General features: G+C 46.1%; 1 protein-coding gene and 1 non-coding gene across 2 annotated transcripts in view; one reads left to right on the top strand and one right to left on the bottom strand.

Annotated features, from left to right (window-relative positions):
• The window catches only part of BRF1 (BRF1 RNA polymerase III transcription initiation factor subunit), a 357,225-nt gene that overhangs the window by 259,996 nt on the left and 73,445 nt on the right, over positions 1 to 23,784 (bottom strand). The window contains exon 3 of the mRNA XM_060261809.1: positions 18,720 to 18,893. Coding sequence (XP_060117792.1) covers positions 18,720 to 18,813 — 94 coding nt within the window. The 5' untranslated portion in view covers positions 18,814 to 18,893. The remainder of the gene's footprint in view (positions 1 to 18,719; positions 18,894 to 23,784) is intronic.
• TRNAN-GUU (transfer RNA asparagine (anticodon GUU)) lies at positions 17,560 to 17,628 on the top strand. Its single transcript has one exon. It is a non-coding gene; the product is annotated as a tRNA-Asn (tRNA).

Below are 23,784 nucleotides of genomic sequence, written 5' to 3'. Positions count from 1 at the left end.
CCCTTAACTATAAAAATCTTAATCATCAAAAATTGTCCAATGTCCTTTCTTTTCCACTCTTTCTCTACGTATCTTCTGAATTTCTTCCACTCCGCATTAAAAAGTTCTAAATCATAGTCTCTTAGTTTTCTTGTTAATTTGTCCATTTCACTCCATGACATAACTTTTGTAATCCATTCCCATTTTTCTGGTATTTTTTCTTGCTTCCATAACTGCGCATACAATGTCCTAGCAGCTGAGAGCAAGTACCATATTAAAGTTCTATCTTCTTTTGGAAATTTTTCCATTTGTAATCCCAGCAGAAAAGTCTCTGCCTCTTTGTTGAATTCATATCCCAGAATCTTAGAGATCTCTTGCTGAATCATCTGCCAAAACATTTTAGCCCTTTCACAAGTCCACCACATATGGTAGAAAGAACCTTCATGCTTTTTACATTTCCAACACCTATCTGGCATCTTATTGTTCATCTTTGCTAATTTTTTTGGAGTCATATACCATCTATACATCATCTTAAAACAGTTTTCTTTAATACTATGACATGTTGCGAGTTTCATAGAGTTCTTCCACAAATACTCCCAAGATTCCATCTTTATTTCTTTATTTACATTCATTGCCCATTTTATCATTTGAGATTTCACTACTTCATCTTCTGTAGACCATTGTAAAAGTAATTTGTATACTTTTGAGATTAATTTCTCATTGTCTCCAAGCAGAACTCTTTCCATTTCTGTTTGTTCTTTCCTTTTCCTTCGGCTTTAATATCATTCTCCATCAAGCTTTTTATTTGTTGCATTTGAAACCAATCATTTATAACTCAGTTCTTCTGCAGTTTTCAGTTCTATTTTCCCACTTTGTATTTTTAGTAACTGGTTATATGATAGCTGTTTTTCATTAACTGTTTTAGCCGTTAACTTTATCACTTCAGCTCCTCTTATGTTCTTATGACCCTGAATATCATACACGATAAACCCAACGAATACATCACAGGTATTACAACGAATACATTACAGGTGGGGGAGGGACGGTGGCTCAGTGGTAGAGCATCTGCTTGGGAAGCAGAAGGTCCCAGGTTCAATCCCTGGCATCTCCAAAAAAGGGTCCAGGCAAATAGGCGTGAAAAACCTCAGCTTGAGACCCTGGAGAGCTGCTGCGAGTCTGAGAAGACAATACTGACTTTGATGGACCAAAGGTCTGATTCAGTATAAGGCAGCTTCATATATATAGGTAGTCTCACCTAAACCAAAATACATATACTATTTTGACACACATAAAAAAACAGCAAATATTTATATTAAAAAAGACAAAAAAGCATATTCAGGGGCACTGTATGTATTTATTGTCACATGGGGATTTTTTGGTTTGTTTTCTTAGCCTGTGCACCGCAAGTATAATGCATCAAGACACGGTAACACCAATACCAAAGGAACTCTTTGAACAGATATATTTCACAGAAACACAGACAAATCCTGGTTTAGGCAAGATATACAAGCCCCTTTCACATTACTGTTCCAAACCAGATGTTATCCGCTGTTGGCCCAGTTCCGAGTAAAAGTGATACAGGGATGGGGGTTCCAGAAGACAAATGAGCCTTCTCTGAAGCAGCTCTGACCATTTCAAGCAGTGCCGCATTTCTCCTTGCCCCTTTTCGCCATGCAGTCTTCCTCAAACTTTTTTTTAAAAAATCACTCAGTTGAGCACTATAGCACTAGACCAAAATAGCCCCAAAGCACCTCAATGGTCCTGCTACATCACTGAAGTCCTATTTTGGTCTAGCACTGTAGCGCTCAACTTAGAACGATCCAAAAAAAAAAAAAAACTTGCGAGAAAAGACCATGCAGCAAAAAAGCTGCACTATTAGAAACAATGCAGGCATTTTAAACAGCCGACTGCAGCTATTCAGAAGCACAAAGAGGTGAAAGCGGAAGAAAGCAGTTGATCTCAAAAACAGTTCAACCTGTGTTTATCTGTAGCGGTAGAAAAAAGCAACTTAAAGATGAACAAAGTTTGTGGCAGGGTGGGAGCTTTTGCGAGACACTGCTCCCTCCTTCAGACACCTTTGTATCTGAAGAAGTGAGCAGTGACTCACAAAAGTTCATACCCTACCACAAATTTTGTTAGCCTTTAAGGGGCTACAGGACCTCTTACTCTTCTCTACTGGTTCAACCCCACTTTGCTAACCAGATGCAAGCAGCTTTGCATGAAAAGGTAAATCCATTCGCAGTCGGCGATCGCTAAAACGTTTTGTGTCTGAAACGACACAGAAAAATCTGCTAGCATCCAGCTACTAAAGTGGTTCACAAAGGCGGTTTGAAAGGGGCCACGGTCACCGGAGCCATCTTCCAGGCTAAGCAATGATTCCAATAACTATGGTCAAAAATAAGAACAACAAAGAACTCCTCACCAACCTGAAATCTGGGCCATAGCCACAGGGTGGTTCAGGGAAAAGCTACTCTACCCTGACCCAGATGGTCAAAGCCAACCTGATCTCACCAGCTCTCAGAAACTAACCAAGATTGGTCCTGGTTAGTACTTGGATGGGTAACCAGCAATGGCCAATCACCCGTGAACGTCTCTTACCTTGAAAAACCTACAGGGTCACAATAAGACAGCTGTGCCTTGACAGCACTTCCAACCACCAAAAGCCAATCCAACATTTTTTATTTATATCCCGCCCTCCCCGCCGAGGCAGGCTCAGGGCGGCTAACAACATCAAATACAATAAATTATACAATAAGTATTTAAAAACAGTAACTAGTTTTAAAACAATCTAATTTAAAATTTCCTAAAATTAACATTCTGGTGCTATTTCCAATAAGCACAGTGGTGAAAATCACTTAGGCGAGTCCCTCTGTCATTTAATCGGTAAAGGCCATCCCAAAAAGGATGGTCTTGCAGGCCCTGCGGAACTCTTCAAGGTTCCGCAGGGCCCGCACTTCTTCCGGGAGCTGGTTCCATAGGTGTGGAGCTACGATAGAGAAGGCCCGCATACGAGTGCTCGCAGTTTTGCCTCCTTCGGCCTGGGGATGGTCAGTTGTTTCTTCCCTGCTGACCTCAGTGCTCTCTGGGGTTCATACGGGGAAAGACGGTCCCTCAGGTAGGCAGGTCCTCAGCCATATAGGGCTTTAAAGGTAATAACCAGCACTTTGTAACGAATCCGGCATGTAACTGGCAACCAGTGCAGTCCACGCAGCCCCGGCTGTATGTGCTCCCACTTCGGGAGCCCCAATAGCAGCCTAGCCGCCGCGTTCTGCACCAACTGCAGCTTCCGGGTTCGGCACAGAGGCAGCCCCATGTAGAGCAGATAAGGTTGCCAGCCTCCAGGTACGCCTGTTTTGCTCACAAGGAATGTATTAACTACGGCGTTCCCGCTATTATGCGTGAAAATTGGAGAAAGCTAGGAATTCTGGACTGACACGGTTGATGATGGAATAATTTTTGGTACTACTGGACCTAGAAAATTGCACATAATATATAAGATTGGTCCCTAGAAGAAGGATCAGAGATCCAAAACGGCTTGCTAAGCAGACCGGTTCTCCGTTGGACCTTTTTCTCAAATACTGCACTGGAAGATAATACAGTGGCTTTGTGTCACATAAGGACAGTAGGAGCACTGTGGAACTTATGAGGTTTTAACTTGTTGCATGACTGATACGTTGTGTATTGTTGATACTCTTTTTGTCTTTTGATACTATATATTCATTACATAGTCAGAATTGTGTTTTAACAGGAAGAGTTTGATCTTTGTCGTGGTTTAGCCTCCAGGTGGGGCCTGGAGATCTGCTTTTTACAACTGATCTCCAGCTGGCAGAGATCAGCTCCCCCGGAGAAAATGGCTGCTTGGAAGGGTGGGCTCTACGGCATTGTACCCTGCTGGGGCCGCTCCCCTCCCCAAACCGTGCCGTCTCCCAGTTCCACCCCCAAAGCCCTCAGGTATTTTACAAAACAGACCAGGCAACCCTAAGAACAGATCCTGTTTCTTCCAATACCTAAGAGAGTTACTATAGGCAGGAATTGCGATTCATGTTATGTTTACATCCTGTGGCCAGAAGCCATAGGATGTATTCCATTGCACCTCAGTCTGTATGCGCCTCAGAGCATGACTGAGCCCAACAGACTGCAGTAGGGTTGCCAAGTCCAATTCAAGAAATACCTGGGGACTTTGGGGGTGGAGTCAGGACACATCGAGGGTGGAGCCAAGATCAAGGCTGTGACAAGCATAATTGAACTCCAAAGGGAGTCCTGGCCATCACATTTAAAGGGACAGCACACCTTTTCAATTCCTTCCTTCCATAGGAAATAATGAAGGATAGGGGCACCTTCTTTTGGGGCTCATAGAATCGGACCCCCTGGTCCAATCTTTTTGAAACTTAAGGGGTATTTTGGGGAGAGGCACTAGATGCTATACTGAAAATGTGGTGCCTCTACCCCAAAAAACAGCCCCCCCCAGAGCCCCAGATACCCGCAGATCAATTCTCCATGATTTTCTATGGGAATAAATCTCTATAGGGAATAATAGAGTTCCCAGCAGACATTTCCCTTCCCTCCCCCCGCTTTCTGATGACCCTGAAGCGGGGGGAGCATCTCCCCACCTGGGGATTGGCAACCCTAGACTGCAGAGTGTACAAACTGAGGTGCAATGCAAGTCAAGCCATCCTGGGTCATGCTAGGCTTCGCCTTGTACATGCTCAAAAGCCTGAGGAGAACCAAGCAGACAGTGATGTCACCACACTACGTCTCTCAGCGCAGGCCCAAACTGGATTATGAAATCTATTCTGTATTCTGCAGAGCCTGGGCAGAGCGGAACACGTTTCTTCCGCTCCACCCAAACCTTTTTCACAGCAGAACATAGTTAAAAACAATTAATATTCAGTCTATTCGTAAGCTGTGACACCAGAAACTCTTTTACATTCTGAAAGGTCTGTATCAGTAGAAAAGAGCAAGAATCCTTAAAGGCTAACAAAATTTGTGGTAAGGTGTCATGATCGTAAGGCAAGCGAGGCCTATAGGCTCCAGGGAAGCCTCTGTCAGAGTAGATACAGGGCCTACATTTCCCAGCATCCCTTCTGTCCCTCTGATTGGGTGGGCAGCAGTTTCGGAGGGAAAACTTGCCCAGTAGAGACCAGAGAGGTGGGACCTGGAAGGAAAGCGTTAAAAGGCTAGGTACAGACAGGGAAGTGTTCTCTCTGAAAAGGCTGGGCTAGAGAGAGGCTGCAGCTGAAACATATCCCTCACCCAAGGGGTGGTGAGTCTGTTGGCATTAGAGGAAGGGAGCGTTTAGTTAGTCATGTCAGGGCTGTTAATCTCTTTGCACGACCTTTACTGTTTCTACCTTTCACTGTTGCACTAATAATAAAAATCACTTGTTGTTTTGAGCACTTACAGTAAACTTATTATTGTTATACTGCCTGGATCCTCACGTCTCTTTCGTCACGGGTAGGTGTTTGTTAAGAAAGCAGACATAGGTGTTGGGCAGGTGCGCTGGGCCCTCCCAGACAGACCCTTACCAGAATGGTGGCAGCCAATAGAAGGCCCTTCCTGGTCCCCTGCTTTGGGAAAGAAGGTACGAGCTTTCACGAGTCATGAGTTATTTTTTTTTTAAGTACATCAGTAAATGGTGTTATAAAAATTAAACAAATAAAACAAACAAAAAGCTGCCACTGGAGTCACATAAATACAAGGCTAACAATGATCTAACATGCCAGATGCAATTATGAAATCTCTTGCTGCGATGAATCCGGGTATATTAAAAAAAAAGAAAAAGTCAGAGAGCACGCTGCACACAATGAAGGAAACATGAACAATCTATAACCAATCTATAACAGCACTTTCTCCCACCGACACCAAAACGTACAGAGCTTCCCTATGTCGTACAGCAAATTCCTTCAGTTATTGTTTAAATTTGCGAATGTCAGGATTTTTTTTTCCAAATTACAACCTCACACATTTCCGTGTTTCTTTTTAAATTAATCAGCAACAGAACACTTCCTTGGAAGCGTCGTCCGTGAACTTTTAAGCCTTCTAATCCTCTGAAGATAGCAAGTCCTTAATCGCTCGTCTCATTTTCAGTACAGAAGAGTGTTCTTTTCGTTATCGGGGTGGTGGTTTTTTGTGTTTTTTAAAGACGATGTAAACACATCTTGGTTACTGGCGCTCTTCACAAGGAAAAAAAATGCTCTGATGTACATATGATTTGCCTCTGGTAAAGCAGTCGCTGCCAGCGATACGCTGGGAAACATGAAGTCAGGTTCCCTCAGCACAATATGCTGTTGTAGTAGGCCTGACTGCAATCTGGCAGTATAGCTTCACGTAACACTCCGCAGCATAAAGATAGCAATCTGTTTGGATGGGAGCTTGGCTCCAGAAAGAAACCGCTGGGTTCCACAAAGGCTACATTTCTCCAGCTCTGGGCTGAACGCTCTGTTTTTTTTCTCACTGCCAGTCACGAAAGCTCCAGGCCTAGCCTTTACGAAAAGCAGAATGTGGTAAAATCCTGAGGCAGAGATTTGGGCTGGTGCCATTTAAAGCTTTGTGGGGGGGGGGAGGGGAGAAACACATCTCTGACAACTCCCCCATATAGAATTATTCCCTGTGACTGAAAATTAGCATATCTCTGGCATACCCCATTCTATGTTATTCTCCCATTCTGTTTTCAGGGAGTATTTTTAGGAAATTTTTCTGCTCTTAAGATGGGAATGGTAGTAGCGTTGCCAAGTCCAAGTTGGCAAATGCCCAGAGATTCGGGGGGCAGAGCAATATCAGCAGGATGCAATGTAGGGTTTGCCAACCTCCAGGTGGTAGAACCAAAAACAATACCCACCGTGAATAAATTAACTAATTACAATATTCCTAATACATTTCCATGATTCATAACCCACAGTCACATAATAAATATCGATTTGAGAAATCACACACACTTGGGTCAGCCATCGCTCTCGCAGAGCTGTCCTTGAAAGGGCAGCTTCCGTGAGAGCTCTCCCAGCCCTGTGTACCTCACAGGGTGTTTGTTGTGGGGGAGGAAGGTAAAGGAGATTGTGAGTCACCTTGAGATTCAGAGCAGAGGGCAGGATATAAATCTAATTTCTTCATCTTCTTCATCTTAATTTTCACATTGATATGTGAATGTGTTATACGCGATTGTGGATTATGAATAACTGAAATATATGAGGAATACTGTAATTGGTTTAGGTAATTGATTGATTCATGGTAGTTATTTTTTGGTTCTATCTTATTCCCATGGATCTCTTTGGCTCTACAACCTCCAGGCAGTGGCTGGAGATCTCTTGGGATTACAACTGATCTCCAGGCAACAGAGACCAGTTCAATGGAGAAAATGGCTGCCTTGGAAAGTGGACTCTTATGGCATTATACCTCACTGAAGCCCCCCCTCCTCAGGCTCCACCCCCAAAATATCTACGTATTTCCCAACACGCAGCCAACAAACCTAGTGTAATGCCACAGAGACCAATTTCCAAAGCAGCCATTTTGTCTGTGGCAACTGATCTCTGTAGTCTGCAACTCAGCTGTAATTCTGGGAGATCTCCAGCTGCATCCTGAAGGATGGCAATCCTAGAAAACAGGTAACGACACTCTACAGCTTCCTTAAGCAACCTGCAATTCCCGGAGACTGCAGTTACAGAGAAGCTGTAACTTCAGGGTGGTGAGAACCAGAGAAGATTGTGAGGCACTCCAAAGGGATCTGTTGAGGCTGGGTGAGTGGGCGTCAACGTGGCAGATGAGGCTCAATGTGGCCAAGTGCAAAGTAATGCACATTGGGGCCAAGAATCCCAGCTACAAATACAAGTTGATGGGGTGTGAACTGGCAGAGACTGACCAAGAGAGAGATCTCGGAGTCGTGGTAGATAACTCACTGAAAATGTCAAGACAGTGTGCGATTGCAATAAAAAAGGCCAACGCCATGCTGGCAGTTATTAGGAAGGGAATTGAAAACAAATCAGCCAGTATCATAATGCCGCTGTATAAATCGATGGTGCGGTCTCAGTTGGAATACTGTGTGCAGTTCTGGTCACCACACCTCAAAAAGGATATCATAGCATTGGAAAAAGGGCAACTAGAATGATTAAAGGTTTGGAACACTTTCCCTATGAAGAAAGGTTAAAATGCTAGGGGCTCTTTAGCTTGGAGAAACGTCGACTGCAAGGTGACATGATAGAGGTTTACAAGATTATCCATGGGATGGAGAAAGTAGAGAAAGAAGTACTTTTCTCCCTTTCTCACAATACAAGAACTCATGGGCTTTCAATGAAATTGCTGAGCAGTCAGGTTAAAACGGATAGAAGGAAGTACTTCTTCACCCAAAGGGTGATTAACATGTGGAATTCACTGACACAGGAAGTGGTGGCGGCTATAAGCATAGCCAGCTTCAAGAGGGAGTTAGATAAAAATATGGAGCAGAGGTCCATCAGTGGCTATTAGCCACTGTGTGACACAGAGTGTTAGACTGGATGGGCCATTGGCCTGATTCAACATGGCTTCTCTTATGTTCTTAAGCTAACATTCCCATTGAAACCACCCACAGGTCATAAGTGCATTTTGGGTTTGCGGGGAAACATTTGAAATATCTACCCCACATGCCTCCCAGTTTGTATATTTTCCTAATTAGTCCATATTTAATATTTTTCCACATTTTGTTCTCCGTACAGAAGGAGGGGAGCTGACCAGTATACACAGGATGTCGGAACACCACAACAGATGCTACACCTGTATCCTGCTTCCGTTATCTAGAACTGCTCTCTTCTCTTTAGAGACAGAACATTCTCATTTGATGCTTAATCTGACCAAATGCACACTCCAGCCTATGTGGAAAGGAAAATTACAGCCAGTTTTTCAATGGTACCAGAGATCCATGTTTTCCTTCAGTCAGCTGTAGCGACTACCGTCAACAGAAAGTTCCTCCCACAGTGAACCAGATGGTGGGCAAACCCTATTGAGCACAATTCTGTGCGATGTTCCGTGGCCACAGAACCAGAAGCGCTTACGAGCACCCTCGACCTCCCTCTCTAATGGGACTATCCTTTAATTAGATTGGGGTGTCAAACTTGTTTGATATGAGGGACGGATCTGACATAAATGAGACCTTGATGGGCCGGGCCATGTCAGGCTGGGCCATGTGTATAGCTATTTAAGATTAGGTAGTGGAGATATAAATTTTATAAAGAACACAGACAAACACAAATATATATATATATAAAAAACTTAAAACATGCTTAAAACGTTAGCACTCATTGGTCTTAAAGGTGCTTTCTTTGTATTTCTTTCATGGGATCCAGGGAACTGGCCAAAGGAAGCTCTGGCTCTTTCCTTTCTTCCCCAGGGGACTAGGGGGGAGCCTCAGTCAATAGAAGGAAGAGAGGCTTGGCTCGGTAGGTCTGCTGTGCAATTGAGTGAGCCTGGCAAAGCAAGCTCCTGTGCGATTGAGCAAGCCTGGCAAAGCAAGCTGTGATGCAAAAGTAAGCAAGAGAGAGGGAGAAGGAAGCAGAGAAGAGCCAGTTGCACGGGGGCTTGATAGGAGCCCTCTGAGGGCCTGATTCGGCCCCCGAACTGCATGTTTGACACCCCTGAATTAGATGGTGAGCATTCACAGGCAACTCTTGTTTTCAACTTTAATTTTTTATAGGGCCTAACCCTTTTTAACGACATCCAAGCTCATGTTCTCAAATTCTCAGTAATAAAAGGTCCAGGATTTGTCAATTATGGAAATGGCAACGGATCACCTTTCACAATGCTCAGTTTTAAAGCAATGGAGGTTTCTTATTTGCTGAGAAAGCTCTATAGAAGCTTCAGTAACTGCAAAGAGAGGCCTGTATGACCAGAAGTGTGGAAATACCATAAGCACAGTGGGCCGTGTCTTACATGCAAATTGTATTCTTACATACACAAAGCAATGTATATACCAGGACTGACCAAACTGTAGCTCGGGAGCCATATGTGGCTCTTTCACACATATTGTGTAGCTCTCAAAGACCCCACCACCTCATCAGCCGACTTAGGAAAGTCATTTATCTCTTTAAATTACTTCTCCAAGCCAAGCCAACCAGCAACTCAGAGAATGCATTTAAAGTTGGGCCAGTCACAGTCCTCTCAGAACTCTCTCAGAAGATGATGATGATACTGGATTTATATCCCACCCTCCACTCCGAATCTCAGAGCGGCTCATTATCTCCTTTACCTTCCTCCCCCACAATAGACACCCTGTGAGGTGGGTGGGGCTGAGAGGGCTCTCACAGCAGCTGCCCTTTCAAGGACAACCTCTGCCAGAGCTATGGCTGACCCAAGGCCATTCCAGCAGCTGCACGTGGAGGAGTGGGGAACCAAACCCAGTTCTCCCAGATAAGCGTCCGCACACCTAACCACTACACCAAACTGGCTCTCAGCCCCACCTACCTCGCAATGTGCCTGATGTCGGGCGAAGAAGAGAAAGGAAATTGTAAGCTGCTTTGAGACTCCTTAAGGTAGAGAAAAGAAGGTATAAAAACCAACTCCTCCTCCTCCTTCCATATGAAGCCTGTTGGGCGATCTTGGGCCAGTCACTGTCACTGGTTTTTTTACATGTCCCTTTTTTCCTTTTAAACTGTTTATTTAAATTCAAAGCCTTTTACAAAACTTTTCAATCCATTAATAATAAAGCAAAGCAATGTAATGGCGTACAAGTCAGGAAGCAGTGAGTCAATATCATTCAAACTACACAAAGTACAGGGTTACACATTCCCCCCCCCCACACACACTTTTTATAGCATTTACCATTTTTATAGCATTTGAGTACAAGTTAGAGAAAGGTAGAGAAAAGCAGGGTATAAAAGCCTTCTCTAGAATATAAAACAAAACTGTCTTCTGTCCTGGAGGACTGGAAACTTGCAAACGTTATATCAATGTTTTTAACAATGGCTCTAAAAGGTAAAGGTAAAGATAGTCCCCTGTGTGAGCACCAGCCGTTTTCGACTCTGGGGTGACGCTGCTTTCACAACGTTTTCACGGCAGACTTTTTACGGGGTGGTTTGTCATTGCCTTCCCCAGTCATCTACACTTCCCCCCAGCAAGCTGGGGACTAATTTTACCGACCTCGAAGGATGGAAGGCTGAGTCGACCTGGAGCCAGCTACCTGAACCAGCTTCCGCCAGGATCAAACTCAGGTCGTGAGAAGAGGGCTCCGACTGCAGTACTGCAGCTTTACCACTCTGCGCCACGGGGCAGATGTGGTAAACAATTTTTGGTTCCCCGTAAACAATGAGTGTACGGGGAACCAAAAATCACAGCCAGTTAACCTAAGTTGTGTTGCTAACCCCTAGAGTAGCGCGTCCATATACAATTCCAAGGGCTGAAGGGGGCAACCAAAGCAAATGCCACCCCATTGTTCCACCCAGCATGGGAAAAACAGGGGGATGATAAAACTGGAAAAATCCACAGAGACTGCTTTGTACAAAAACCAGCTTTCTCACAATGACTCCCACCGCCGCCCCACACATACTTTCCACTCCATTCCCAGTTATTAAAAATAAACATCAAGCATTCCACCTGGAAAATACTATCAAAGCCAAATATTGTTCTACGGAGCGATGTATCGCAGGCTAACCAGTCAAACTAGTCAAAAACTACATTCATCTGTTCCGCGGCACTCCGTCTCCCGGGAACCGCAGCAGCCACTGAACCGCTCTTTGTTCCTATCCAGTCATATATATATATATATGTAAAAGGGTGGGAAAGCTTTTCCCTAAAAAACATTTAGATTAAGCACAATTGAGGACTGTTGCCTTTCCAAGCTGCAAATTAAAGAGGGGCGGGTGGAGGGGGGGGGGAAGCAGACTGACGGAACATACTAAGCTCCAGAAGCTTCAAGCAGCCCTCCCTAATTTGGGGCCTTCGAGCAGAATAACCAGTTGTTCCGGTCTCAAGTTTACTTTGGAAGTTTTAAACAACACAGACTCTTTCAGGCAGTTTTCCTAATGTTACAACAACAGCATCGAAATTGCTTTCCCTGCCAAGGTTGTACGATGCAAGTTCTTGCATGTAATTCATCCAAAGGATTCAGGAGGTGTAAAAAGTGCAGGACCAGAGAGAAATCAGCGAATCGCCCTTCCTATGAGCAGCCTGGGATGAGCTTTCAATTTAGCAGCGGAACGGTTATTTGATTTCTTTATTTGCTTGCTTCTTTTACGCCCCACCTTTCTCCCCATGGTCAGGAAAATTCCCACCCTCCCGGTTTTTCACAAACTATGCAAAACTGAACTATCCAAGAGGGCTTTTCTGTACAGGTAATAGGGTCATACTGTACAAAATGGTTTTACAAACTTGCTTGGATGAATGATATGGAACTGTGATCTATACTGTTGTGCATAGCTTATTACAAGTAGGATCCTATTCATGTAATTTCTCTACTGCTTAATGTGCCATACGAATGCTTATTCTATGTTTCCATTCCTTCCGGCGGTTCCAGACTTTTAATATCCTAACGTATTGGTTACTGAATATCCTATTTGTCAACAGTGCTCACTCATAAGAACATGAGAAGCCATGTTGGATCAGGTCAATGGCCCATCCACTCCAACACTCTGTGCCACACAGTGGCCAAAAAACCCAAGTGCCATCAGAAGTCCACCAGTGGGGCCAGAACACTAGAAGCCCTCCCACTGTGCCCCTCAAGCACCCAGAATATGGGTGGATGGAACATGCTAAGCTCCATCACTATGGGCGCTTTCACACATGCTAAATAATGAAGTTTCAACCCACTTCAGTGACTGTTTGCCAGTGGATTTTGCCATTTCACACAGTAAAATCCAGTTGCAAAGAAGAAGAGATTTAATTTATACCCCACCTTCACTAACTGAGTCTACTCAAAGGAAGCCGATTTACAGGGCTACTGAAAGACTGTGTGGGAAAATTCATATGTTGAAAGTTCAGTGTTCCTTAGTTTTGTTTTGTTTAAGTTTCATTTAAGCTTGCGCTAAAACATATTTATACACGTTTCCGGGTAAATTGGAAAGAACTTGTGGCTGTCCCAAGGTCACATCAGCAGGTGCAAGTGGAGGAGAGTGGAATCAAACCTGGTTCTCCCGAATAAGAGTCCGCACACTTAATCACTACACCAAACTGGCTCTTTGGGACACCTCAGCCCAGCCTGTAGATACTCAGTGGCCAAAACCCAGGTACCATCAAGAGGTCCACCAGCAGCCCACCCACTGTTGCCCCCAAGCACCAAGAGTACAGACCATCACTGATCCAGTAAAAGGCAGAGTATCCTGCAGCGAGCTTCAAGAGGGTATTGGATAAGCATATGGAGCAGAGGTCCATCAGTGGCTGTTAGTCACAGCGTATTGTTGGAACTCTCTGTCTGGGGCAAGTGATGCTCTATACATTCTTGGTCCTTGTGGGGGGGGGGGGCGCAAAGTGGAAGGGCTTCTAGTGTCCTGGCCCCACTGGTGGACCTTGGCACTTGGGTTTTTTAGCCACTGTGTGACACAGAGAGTTGGACTGGATGGGCCATGGTGTTCTTACGTGCGCCCAGTAGAGGAAGGAGATCCCCCTGTAATTTTCCTCCCCTGTATGCAGGGGTTAATGCAGCAAGGGACGGATCATGCTTTAAGTATTTAGGGAAGAAAAATATATTTTCTTTAAAAAAAAACCCCTACAATCTGCCCTTGAGATTTTTCTGGTCAAATCCAAAGGTTCCCATTTACAAAAACGAGGGCATGCAAGAAACCAGCAAGAGGCAGGTGGGGAATTTTAAGTGAACCTCTACTGAAACAAAAACCGCTCTAAAGCAGCCAGATTCTCGATTCCTGCAAAATTAGTTATCCACTCTAGTTACTGCCAGAGCTTATGTAACAGACCCACATAGATCACAGAGCCAGATGGCCTCTTATACGTACCACTATTTCCTGGGGGTTTGGATGCCAAGGTAACTGCAAGGGGAAAGCTGGAGCTATTTAGACTGATGAAACATTTTTTTTAAAAAAAAACACCCTACTATTGTCCCATAACATCCCTTCTTGCTACCCCCTCACCAAACCAGTTAAATAACAGCCACCTCGTTTTGCACACAAAAGCTTTAAAAACGCTGAACCATCTTCCTGTTAAAGGTCTCTTTGCCAGCACGGCAGCTCATTACAGGCAAAATTTCGCTAGCGCAGGCAGGCGGGGTGTCCAGTTCCCCCGACGAGAGTTATAGAGAACCAGGAAAATGTGCAGATTTGGTCACATGTCCTTGACATGGCATTTCCTTGTTCTTTAATAAATTTCTATCAATGGCCAATTAAGGAAAACTTGCAGGGTGGCACGCTTCAAATATTTGAGCAGCAAACTTTCAAATGTGAAAGGGAATTGATCCAACTGTTGAAAATACCAGATACGCCGTCACAGAAATCTGCCTGCTTTTGAGCTTTGGGGGGAGTTTTTTGCTGCTTCCTTGCTCCCAATCCCTTGGCGTGATTTATCATAATTTCCCACACATCACTTCCTGTAACCTTGACAGACAGAAATGTTTCCTCTGTGAAGTCTGGGCTTCTCGGGGAAGCTTCTGATGAGACTTGCCTGGTTCAGACAAGCCATGAACTTGCACGCTTCCCTTCTTTCCCCTCCCTTCTCACATGCAGCTCAGCAGTCTGTGGCTGCGCAACAAACCGTAGTTTGCTATGATATCCAAATGGACAACTGTGGCTTGCTATTAGCCTTCAAAGCCACCACCACAAGTCATGATCAAATTGTGATTACCATCTCTGGGAGAGGATTGGGGGGGGGGACGCTAACTATAGTTCACTAAGTCAGAACCAGGCCTCGGATTCAGCAGGAGCTCACAGGAGCACAGCTCCTGAACCTTTCTGAGGGTTCCACCTCCTCCTCCCCACCTACCTTGTCCATTGAACAGTAGGTGCAGCTGCATAACAATCCCTAGATTAGGAGAGCAGGCAGCCAGCCAGCCACCAGGGACTTTGCCACAGCCCCAGAAGCCCTCATTAACCCCTGGAGAAGCCCACACCACCCTTTCTTTACTTCTTATGTGGCTTACTGGCCTTTTGAATGGGGGTGGAGTGGTCCAGGAGAGCCCCAGGAGAGCGAGGCCTGCTTGGGCTTGCTGGATCTCTAGCCAACCCAAGCAGGCCTTTCTCATCTGAGCCTCTCCTTTCTTGTGTCGGGTTGCTTTTGGCTGTTGGAGGGGGAGGGGGCAGCATATGTTAATGAGTTATACTAATGAGCTCTACCACCTATATTTCTACAAAATGACCCCTGGTGAGAACCAAACTGTGCCTTATGCCAAATAACAAATGTTAAGCAAAGCTGTGCACGAAAGGGAAGGAGAGAAGAGTATGAGCTTGAAACTCACTCACGATCCTCTGAATTGCAATTTGGAGCAACAGCATTCACCACCTCTTCCAGACCTGAGATCTACTGAACGACGTAATTGTCGAATGGCAGGCCCGCGACAGGAAGAGTAACCGCCAGAATTATGACCACAGTAGTTTCGAGGTCAAGACTGTAGAATTCAGACCCAGATAGCTAGAGACAAGGAACACAAGCCTCAAGCATAATATGGCGGGGAAAAGAACCAGGGAAGAATCCTAACCGTCAATGAGTTGACATCCATCTCGACAGCCTGCTGCTTCTCAGTGTCCACGCAAAAGGAGGCAGCAGGAATGGCACCCTTGCTCTCCATGCGCGCGCACCAGCTGCAAGCAGTGTTCCCTCTAAGCTGAGCTAGCACGAGCTAGCTCACAGGTTTTTAGCCTCCAGCTCACACATTTGAGGGACAGTGGCTCAGTGGTAGAGCATCTGCTTGGGAAGCAGAAGGTCCCAGGTTCAATCCCCGGTATCTCCAAAAAAGGGTCCAGGCAAATAGGTGTGAAAAACCTCAGCTTGAGACCCTGGAGAGCCGCTGACAGTCTGAGAAGACAATACTGACTTTGATGGACCAAGCGTCTGATTCAGTATAAGGCAGCTTCATATGTTCATATGTTCATTTTTGCCTTAGCTCAGGAAAAATGGTCCAAGGCGCAACAGTTTATGCAGTAGCCCACAACGTTAATGCCAGTAGCTCACAACTTTAATGCCAGTAGCTCACAAAATAGAATTTTTGCTCACAAGACTGCAGCTTAAGAGGGGACACCGGCTGCAAGCCCTTTCTAAAAGCAAGCAAAGTTCTGAGACCCACCTAAAGGTCCCAGCAGATGAGTTAAAGATCCTCTCTGGCTTGGAAGACTTTCAGATCTGCCCCAACAGCTGTGTTCAAATAGTACATCACATCTCCATCCTTGACAAATACAAACACGAGTGGGTGTCATGCTCACATGCTTCCCCCTCCTTCCTCTTCTCTCGCTCCAGAGAGCAACCGAAGAAGTTCCACGTTTCGAAACTGTTCTAACCGTGAAGCTTGAAGGCCATGGGCAAACTGGTATTTGTACCCTCCTGACATACTGGGATTCTCAACCGCAGCTCAATCTTGGTACACAATCCTCATTTGCATGGGAAAAAATTAAACTCCAGTTGGCTCAGGCATCTGCACTCAAGAAGACGACGACAACGACACTGGGTTTATATTCTGCCCTCCACTCAGAGCCCCAGAGCAGCTCACAATCTCCTTTACCTTCCTCCCCCACAACAGACACTCTGTGAGGTGGGTGGGGCTCTGACAGCAGCTGCCCTTTCAATGACAGCTCTACGAGAGCTATGGCTGACCCAAGGCCATTCCAGCAGCTGCAGGTGGAGGAGTGGGGAATCAAACCCGGTTCTCCCAGATAAGAGTCCACGCACTTAACCACTACACCAAACTGGCTCTACGCCAAACTGTAATAATAATAGCAACCATCTTGCAACCCAAGCAGAGGCCCTGACAGAGTTTTACAGTGTGTGGTATATACAATAAAGTAACAGCAGACACTTGGAGTTCAGGTGGAGGACTGGAGGGTACCAAAGAAAAAAATCCAAGCTGAATTCATCTGGGAGGAATAGAAGATTTCAGTAAACAGGAGCAAGACTCAAAGACAAAGCCCAAAGACCACGCTCCGGCTGAGACAAACCAGATTCTCACAATTCAAACAATATTGGTGAGGCTTGCATTTTACACTTCATAACTATCATCCCGGTTCCATCATTCATAGAAGAGACACAGAGATTGATTTGTGCCTTTGGCATGCATAGCTAACAAAAGAGAACCGTGTAATTGCTCATAACAATAGCTATTCATTATAAGGAACCAGCAAGATGGCTTTTGTGACAAATAATCAAACATGGCATGAACTAAAGGGGGGGGGGGCAGCTGTCTGCAAACTCCCTTCCCTTCCCTACCGATATGCAAGCAGGTTAGGGATCCAGATTCTGCTCTAGATTAGATCTCTCCAGGGGACATTTCATAGAAAAAGCAGTGCCGGAGCTCATTAGCACTACTCATTTGCATGTGCCACACATCCCTGACCATCACCAGAAGATGTACTAAATTGCATCAGCTCAGCATCTGCCTTAAAATGTTTCTGGAATTAGAATTGTCATCATAAAACCTTACTCCCACCCAGTGTTCCCTTTAAGCTGCAGAGTCTTGTGAGCAAACAAAGGGGAGGGGCGGTGGCTCAGTGATAGAGCATCTGCTTGTTAAGCAGAAGGTTCCAGGTTCAATCCCCGGCATCTCCAACTAAAAAGGGTCCAGGCAAGTAGGCGTGAAAAACCTCAGCTTGAGACCCTGGAGAGCCGCTTGCCAGTCTGAGTAGACAATACTGACTTTGATGGACCGAGGGTCTGATTCAGTATAAGGCAGCTTCATATGTTCATATGTTCAATCCTACTTTGTGAGCTACTGGCATTAAAGTTGTGAGCTACTGTATAAATTATTGTGCTCTTGGGGGGGGGATCATCCTTCTTGAACTAAGACAAAAACCTGTGAGCTGGAGGCTAAAAATCTGTGAGCTAGCTCATGCTAACTCAGCTTAGAGGGAACACTGCTCCCATCATACTTTTTAAATGACTTTCTCCTTTGTGGTCACAGTGGCTTGAGGAAGATTTCCATCTGTCTGCTTGATATGTTTTGGCTATTTCCCCATTTTTTGTGGGGGGGAAATATTAGAAAGTTTTCCCGATCTTAGAGCTCAGCAAAATTCCTCCAGGGGGTCTGAAAAATGGAGCCCAGAAGCAAATTTTTTTTTTGGGGGGGGGGGGGAGAGCACAATAAAATTCAGACATTCCAGAGGTCGACTCCTGTGAGCTCCTGCCCCAGAAGGTAGGACCAGAATCAATGGGTTGAAATTAAATCAGAATTGTTTCCGGCTCAACATTAGGAAGAATTTCCTGACCGTTAGAGCGGTTCCTCAGTGGAACAGGCTTCCTTGGGAGGTGGGCTCTCCTTCCTTGAAGGTTTTTTAAACAGAGGCTGGATGGCCATCTGACAGCAATGAAGATCCTGTGAATTTAGGGGGAGGTGTTTGTGAGTTTCCTGCATTGTGCGAGGGGTTGGACTAGATGACCCTGGAGGTCCCAACTCTATGATTCTATGAAATGAGGCCTGAATCTCTCTCTTCCTACCAGTTTTGCTGTCTGCATTCACCACTGTGCCAAAGGTTTCCTGGTACCAAGAGACAATAAAAAGGTCAGGATAAACACTGAACTGTACAAAAATGGGACTTCGTTCTAAAAACAGCATCAAAGCGTTCCAAGAAAGATAAGAGGTCGAAGGGACACAGAGTCCAAGATATTTTTAAAAGGCCTTGTCCTCAAAGTGAAAAGGATACGCGGAGTTCCTTCGGTCCTGCACACCAAGTAGAGACAGGCAGCGATTACATGGGTCATCTTCCGCCCCCGAGTCAAGTGCTTGCTCACCGCCATCTTGAAAAAGTTGAAGGCGGTATCGAGGCAATGCTGATTAAGCTGGAGCTGGTTTCCCAGATGATGAATCTGACGTTTCCCTGTAAAGAAAATAAGAGACACAGAAATCACATACTGTTCGCAATTTTAGCATTTTACAGGAGGCATGCGCACGAAATTGAAGCTGGCTTAATTCAGAGACCTGAATGGCAAAATGGGACACTACAGAGAAAGAATGAAGAAGGTGGAAGGCGGAGGAGAAAGAAGAGGAGGAGGAAACTTAGAGCAGCTTACAATCTCCTATATCAGGGGTGGCCAACGGTAGCTCTCCAGATTTTTTTTTTTTACTACAACTCCCATCAGCCCCAGCCATTGGCCATGCTGGCTGGGGCTGATGGGAGTTGTAGGCAAAAAACATCTGGAGAGCTACCGTTGGCCACCCGACCTATATCTTCTCCCCCCACAACAGACACCCTGTGAGGAGGGTGGGGCTGAGAGAGCTCTCACAGCAGCTGCCCTTTCAAGGACAGAGACTGGGCGTGGCTTACAATCTCCTATATCTTCTCCCCCCCACAACAGACACCCTGTGAGGTAGGTGGGGCTGAGAGAGCTCTTACAGCAGCTGCCCTTTCAAGGACAACGCCTACGAGAGCTATGGCTGACCCAAGGCCATGCCAGCAGCTGTAAGTGGAGGAGTGGGGAATCAAACCCGGTTTTCCCAGATAAGAGTCCACACACTTAACCACTTCATCAAACTGGAGAAGTACAATAAGTAATAAGATTAAAATAAGATTAAAGTGCTATAAACAGCAACAGTAAATCAATATATTCTCCAGATAACAGAAACATTTATAACCACCAACTCCCTGGGTGACAGGGTAGTAAAAGAATGAAGGGGGGGGGGGGGGGGTTGGCATGAGAGTGCCAGACCATCTCTGTCCTCAGCCAAATCGCTGGTTAAGCCACTGATGCCAGATGTTATATGGATTTGCAAGCAGTGCTCTAGAATTTGTATGCACCCACAAGATGATATGCAGAAATTTATGGGGAATAGGACCATCAAGGGCTACTAGCCGTGGCAAGTAAAGGGAATCTCCATATTCAGAAGCAGTAAAACTCAGTGTTGGAGGCAGCATCAAGGGAAAGCCTTGGCCTCTGTGTCCTGTTGTTGGCCCGCCAGAGGAACTGGTTGGCCACTATGTGAGACTAGATGGAGAACTGGTCTGATCCCACAGGGCTCTTCTGATGTTCTAATGAAGGCCTCAGCCTTTGTGCTCTGTTGTTGGCCCTCCAGAGGAACTGGATGGACTCTGTGTGAGACAGGATGCTAGATTAGATGGACCACTGGTCTGATCCAGCAGGGTTTCTCTTATAGCTGGGAATATCAAGTGAGGCCCTGTTTCTCGCAAATCATTCCTCGGCCAGGGGAACCCACATCTCTCCCAAGAAGCCATTGGGCAGAGGCTACGGAACGACTGGCTCCTGCTCTTTTTAACCCTTTCCACATCTGTAGCAGGGGTTATCCTGTCACAAACCCAAGGGAATTTTCTGTCAACCATTTTTATAAAGCAATCCAGGTGACTGCCCTATTCACAGTACTGACAGTTAACTTCATAAGGGAGTTCAAGATTCCAGCAGAAATGCCTCCTTTGGCCTGTAGAAGATGTTACATGGATTGCGGGATCTCCCTTATTTCCCTGCACGCTTGCACAAAGATGCTCTCAACTGGGCCCCTACCTTGCTAGAGATCCCAGCACAACGGTGGGAAGAGGAGTTTATTTTTATGCCCCACTTTTCACTACCCAAAAGAGTCTCAGAGCAGCTTACAATCTCCTTCCCTCCCTCTCCCCACAACAGACAACCTGTGAAGTCGGTGAGGCTGAGAGAGCTCTGACAGATGCTCTTGAGAAAACAGCTGAGAACTGTGACTGACCCAAGATCACCCAGCAGGCTTTGTGTGGAGATGGAGTAGAGAGTCAAACCAGGTTCTCCAAAGTAGTCCATTGAGAGCCAGTTTGATGTAGTGGTTATGTGTGTGGACTCTTATCTGGAAGAACCGGGTTTGATTTCCCACTCCTTCACTTGCAACTGCTGGAATGGCCTTGGGTCAGTCATAGCTCTTGTAGTTCTTCTTATCTGGAAGAACCGGGTTTGATTTCCCACTCCTCCACTTGCAACTGCTGGAATGGCCTTGGGTCAGCCATAGTTCTTGTAGTTCTTCTTATCTGGAAGAACCGGGTTTGATTCCCCACCCCTCCACCTGCACCTGCTGGAATGGCCTTGAGTCAGCCATAGCTCTTGCAGGAGTTGTCCTTGAAAGGGCAGCTTCTGGAAGAGCTCTCTCAGCCCCACCTACCTCACAGGGTGTCTGTTGTGGGGAAAGGAGATTGTAAGCCGCTCTGAGATTCAGGGTATAGGGCGGGATATAAATCCAATATCATCATATCATCATCACTGCTCTTCACCACTACACAAAACTGGGTCTCAAGAGGGAGAACTCAAGGTGGGCCAAAGGGTTTCTTTGCTCCTGTGACCTGTTATAATGACCCATTCTAATGCAAGAGCTTCCCTGTATTCCTATAACCTGCCCCAGGTACAACTCATGAAGAACCCCAGTGCCATATGCTGTTGAAGGCTTTCACGGCAGGAATCCATTGGTTTTTGTAGATTTTCCGGGCAGTGTAGCCATGGTCTTGGCATTGCGAGACCTGACGTTTCGCCAGCCACTGCAACTGGCATCCTCAGAGTTACACCTCTGAGGATGCCAGTCACAGTTGCTGGCGAAACGTCAGGCCTCACAATGCCAAGGCCATGGCCACCCAGCCTGGGGAGGGACGGTGGCTCAGTGGTAGAGCATCTGCTTGGGAAGCAGAAGGTCCCAGGTTCAATCCCTGGCATCTCCAAAAAAGGGTCCAGGGTGTGAAAAACCTCAGCTTGAGACCCTGGAGAGCCGCTGCCAGTCTGAGAAGACAATACTGACTTTGATGGACCGAGGGTCTGATTCAGTATAAGGCAGCTTCATATGTTCATATGTTCAATCCACAACAACCAACCTCGGTACCGTTCATGACAGCCACAACGTCAAAGGTCAGCTAAAGATCTGCTTAAAATCAGTATGACTAGACCTGCCGAATAATTAAACTACCCCCAAGAGCCCCGTGGCGCAGAGCAGTAAAGCTGCAGTACTGCAGTCCGAGCTCTCTGCTCACGACCTGAGATCGATCCCAGCGGAAGCTGGGTTCAGGTAGCCGGCTCGAGGTTGACTCAGCCTTCCATCCTTCTGAGGTCGGTAAAATGAGTACCCAGCTTGCTGGGGGGAAAGGGTAGGTGACTGGGGAAGGCAATGGCAAACCACCCTGTAAAAAGTCTGCTGTGAAAACGTTGTGAAAGCAACGTCACCCCAGAGTCAGAAACAACTGGTGCTTGCACAGGGGACTACCTTTACCTTTTTAAGTGGGGGGGGGGGTAGGATTCTGCATTTCTCCCCCAACCCTAGCTTCAGGCTTGCACACCACTCAGAGCATGAAGCAGAACCTATTTCCACCCTAACTTGGGAAGTGAAGAAAACATACTTTATTGCAGTTCTCCAGAAACCTGGCAGAGCATGAGCTCTACATATGCAGGGCCTCTAACCACAAAATGAGACAAAACCACAACTGAGAGGAACTGGCTGTAGAAAAAGCTGTATGCTTGGAGCTCCTTGTCGCTGGGGAAGTGCTTCCTTCCTACGATCGCATGTGGACAGATCGGGCTGCCAGATTACATGGAGGAGACTGTGTTTCGAAGAAAATGGAGGCCCCCCCTTTTGCTTTGCTCGGAGCCCTTTCGATGACTCATAAGAGGATATGACACAGCTGCTGAAGCAGCGGAGGAGAGCCCAGGAGCACCAAGAAAGAAGGGCTTCGGGAGTAGGAAGCTGGCAAGGCCAGAGGTGACGGGAAAGGAGTCATAAAAGAACAGGACATAGCCAGCGCTGCACTTCTGGAGAACAGAGCGTAGAGCCGATGTGTGAGAAAGATGTTTTGGCCATGTGCTGTCACAGGAAACACACATGACCCTAACATTTCCACAGGGGTATCAGAAGCCGACAAACATCTCCATGCGGCTCGTTTTTTGACTGAAGCGTGTGATGACAATGCCAGAGCTCGCCTGAAAAATTAAAACACTGGATCTTGGACCGTGACTGTGTGAGCTCCCTGTTATTTAAGACTCCCTACAGCAGTAGGAAGAATCAATAATACTGTGCTGAGGGGTGGCTTCATATCTGGCCAATGAGCTCCCGATAAGGCGGTTTTACAGCAAGAAGCATCCTGTGTCCTAAGCCAGCGGTCCACAACCTTTTTGGCACCAGGGACCAGTTTTGTGGAAGACTATTTTTCCACGTGGGGGTGGGGAGGGGGAGAGATGGTTTCTGGATGATCCAGTTGTGCACTTTATTTCTATTAGTTTGGTGTGGTGCTTAAGTGCGTGGACTCTTATCTGGGAGAACCGGGTTTGATTTCCCACTCCTCCACTTGCAGCTGCTGGAATGGCCTTGGGTCAGCCATAGCTCTCGCAGGAGTTGTCCTTGAAAGGGCAGCTTCTCTCGGCCCCACCCTCCTCACAGGGTGTCTGTTGTGGGGGAGGAAGATAAAGGAGATTGTGAGTCGCTCTGAGATTTGGAGTGGAGGGCAGGATATAAATCCAATGTCGTCGTCTTATTATTATAATAACTACATTGCAATATATAATTAAATAATTATACAACTCACAGCCCGGTTGCTAACAGGCCAAGGTCCAGTGGTTGGGGACCCCTGCTCTAAGCATTTAACCATTGCTGCAGTCATAAGGATATAAGAAGAGCCCTGCTGGATCAGACCAGTGGTCCATGTAGTCCAGCATCCTGCCTCACAAATAAGACCAGTGATCCATATAGTCCAGCATCCTGTCTCATGAGGTGGCCAACCAATCCCTCTGGAGGTTCACAGAAGCTTGGTGGGTGACCTTGGGCCA

This window comes from Heteronotia binoei, chromosome 21, assembly GCF_032191835.1.
Source record: "Heteronotia binoei isolate CCM8104 ecotype False Entrance Well chromosome 21, APGP_CSIRO_Hbin_v1, whole genome shotgun sequence".
Lineage (NCBI taxonomy): Eukaryota > Metazoa > Chordata > Lepidosauria > Squamata > Gekkonidae > Heteronotia > Heteronotia binoei.
This window is presented reverse-complemented; position numbering and strand designations above follow the sequence as displayed.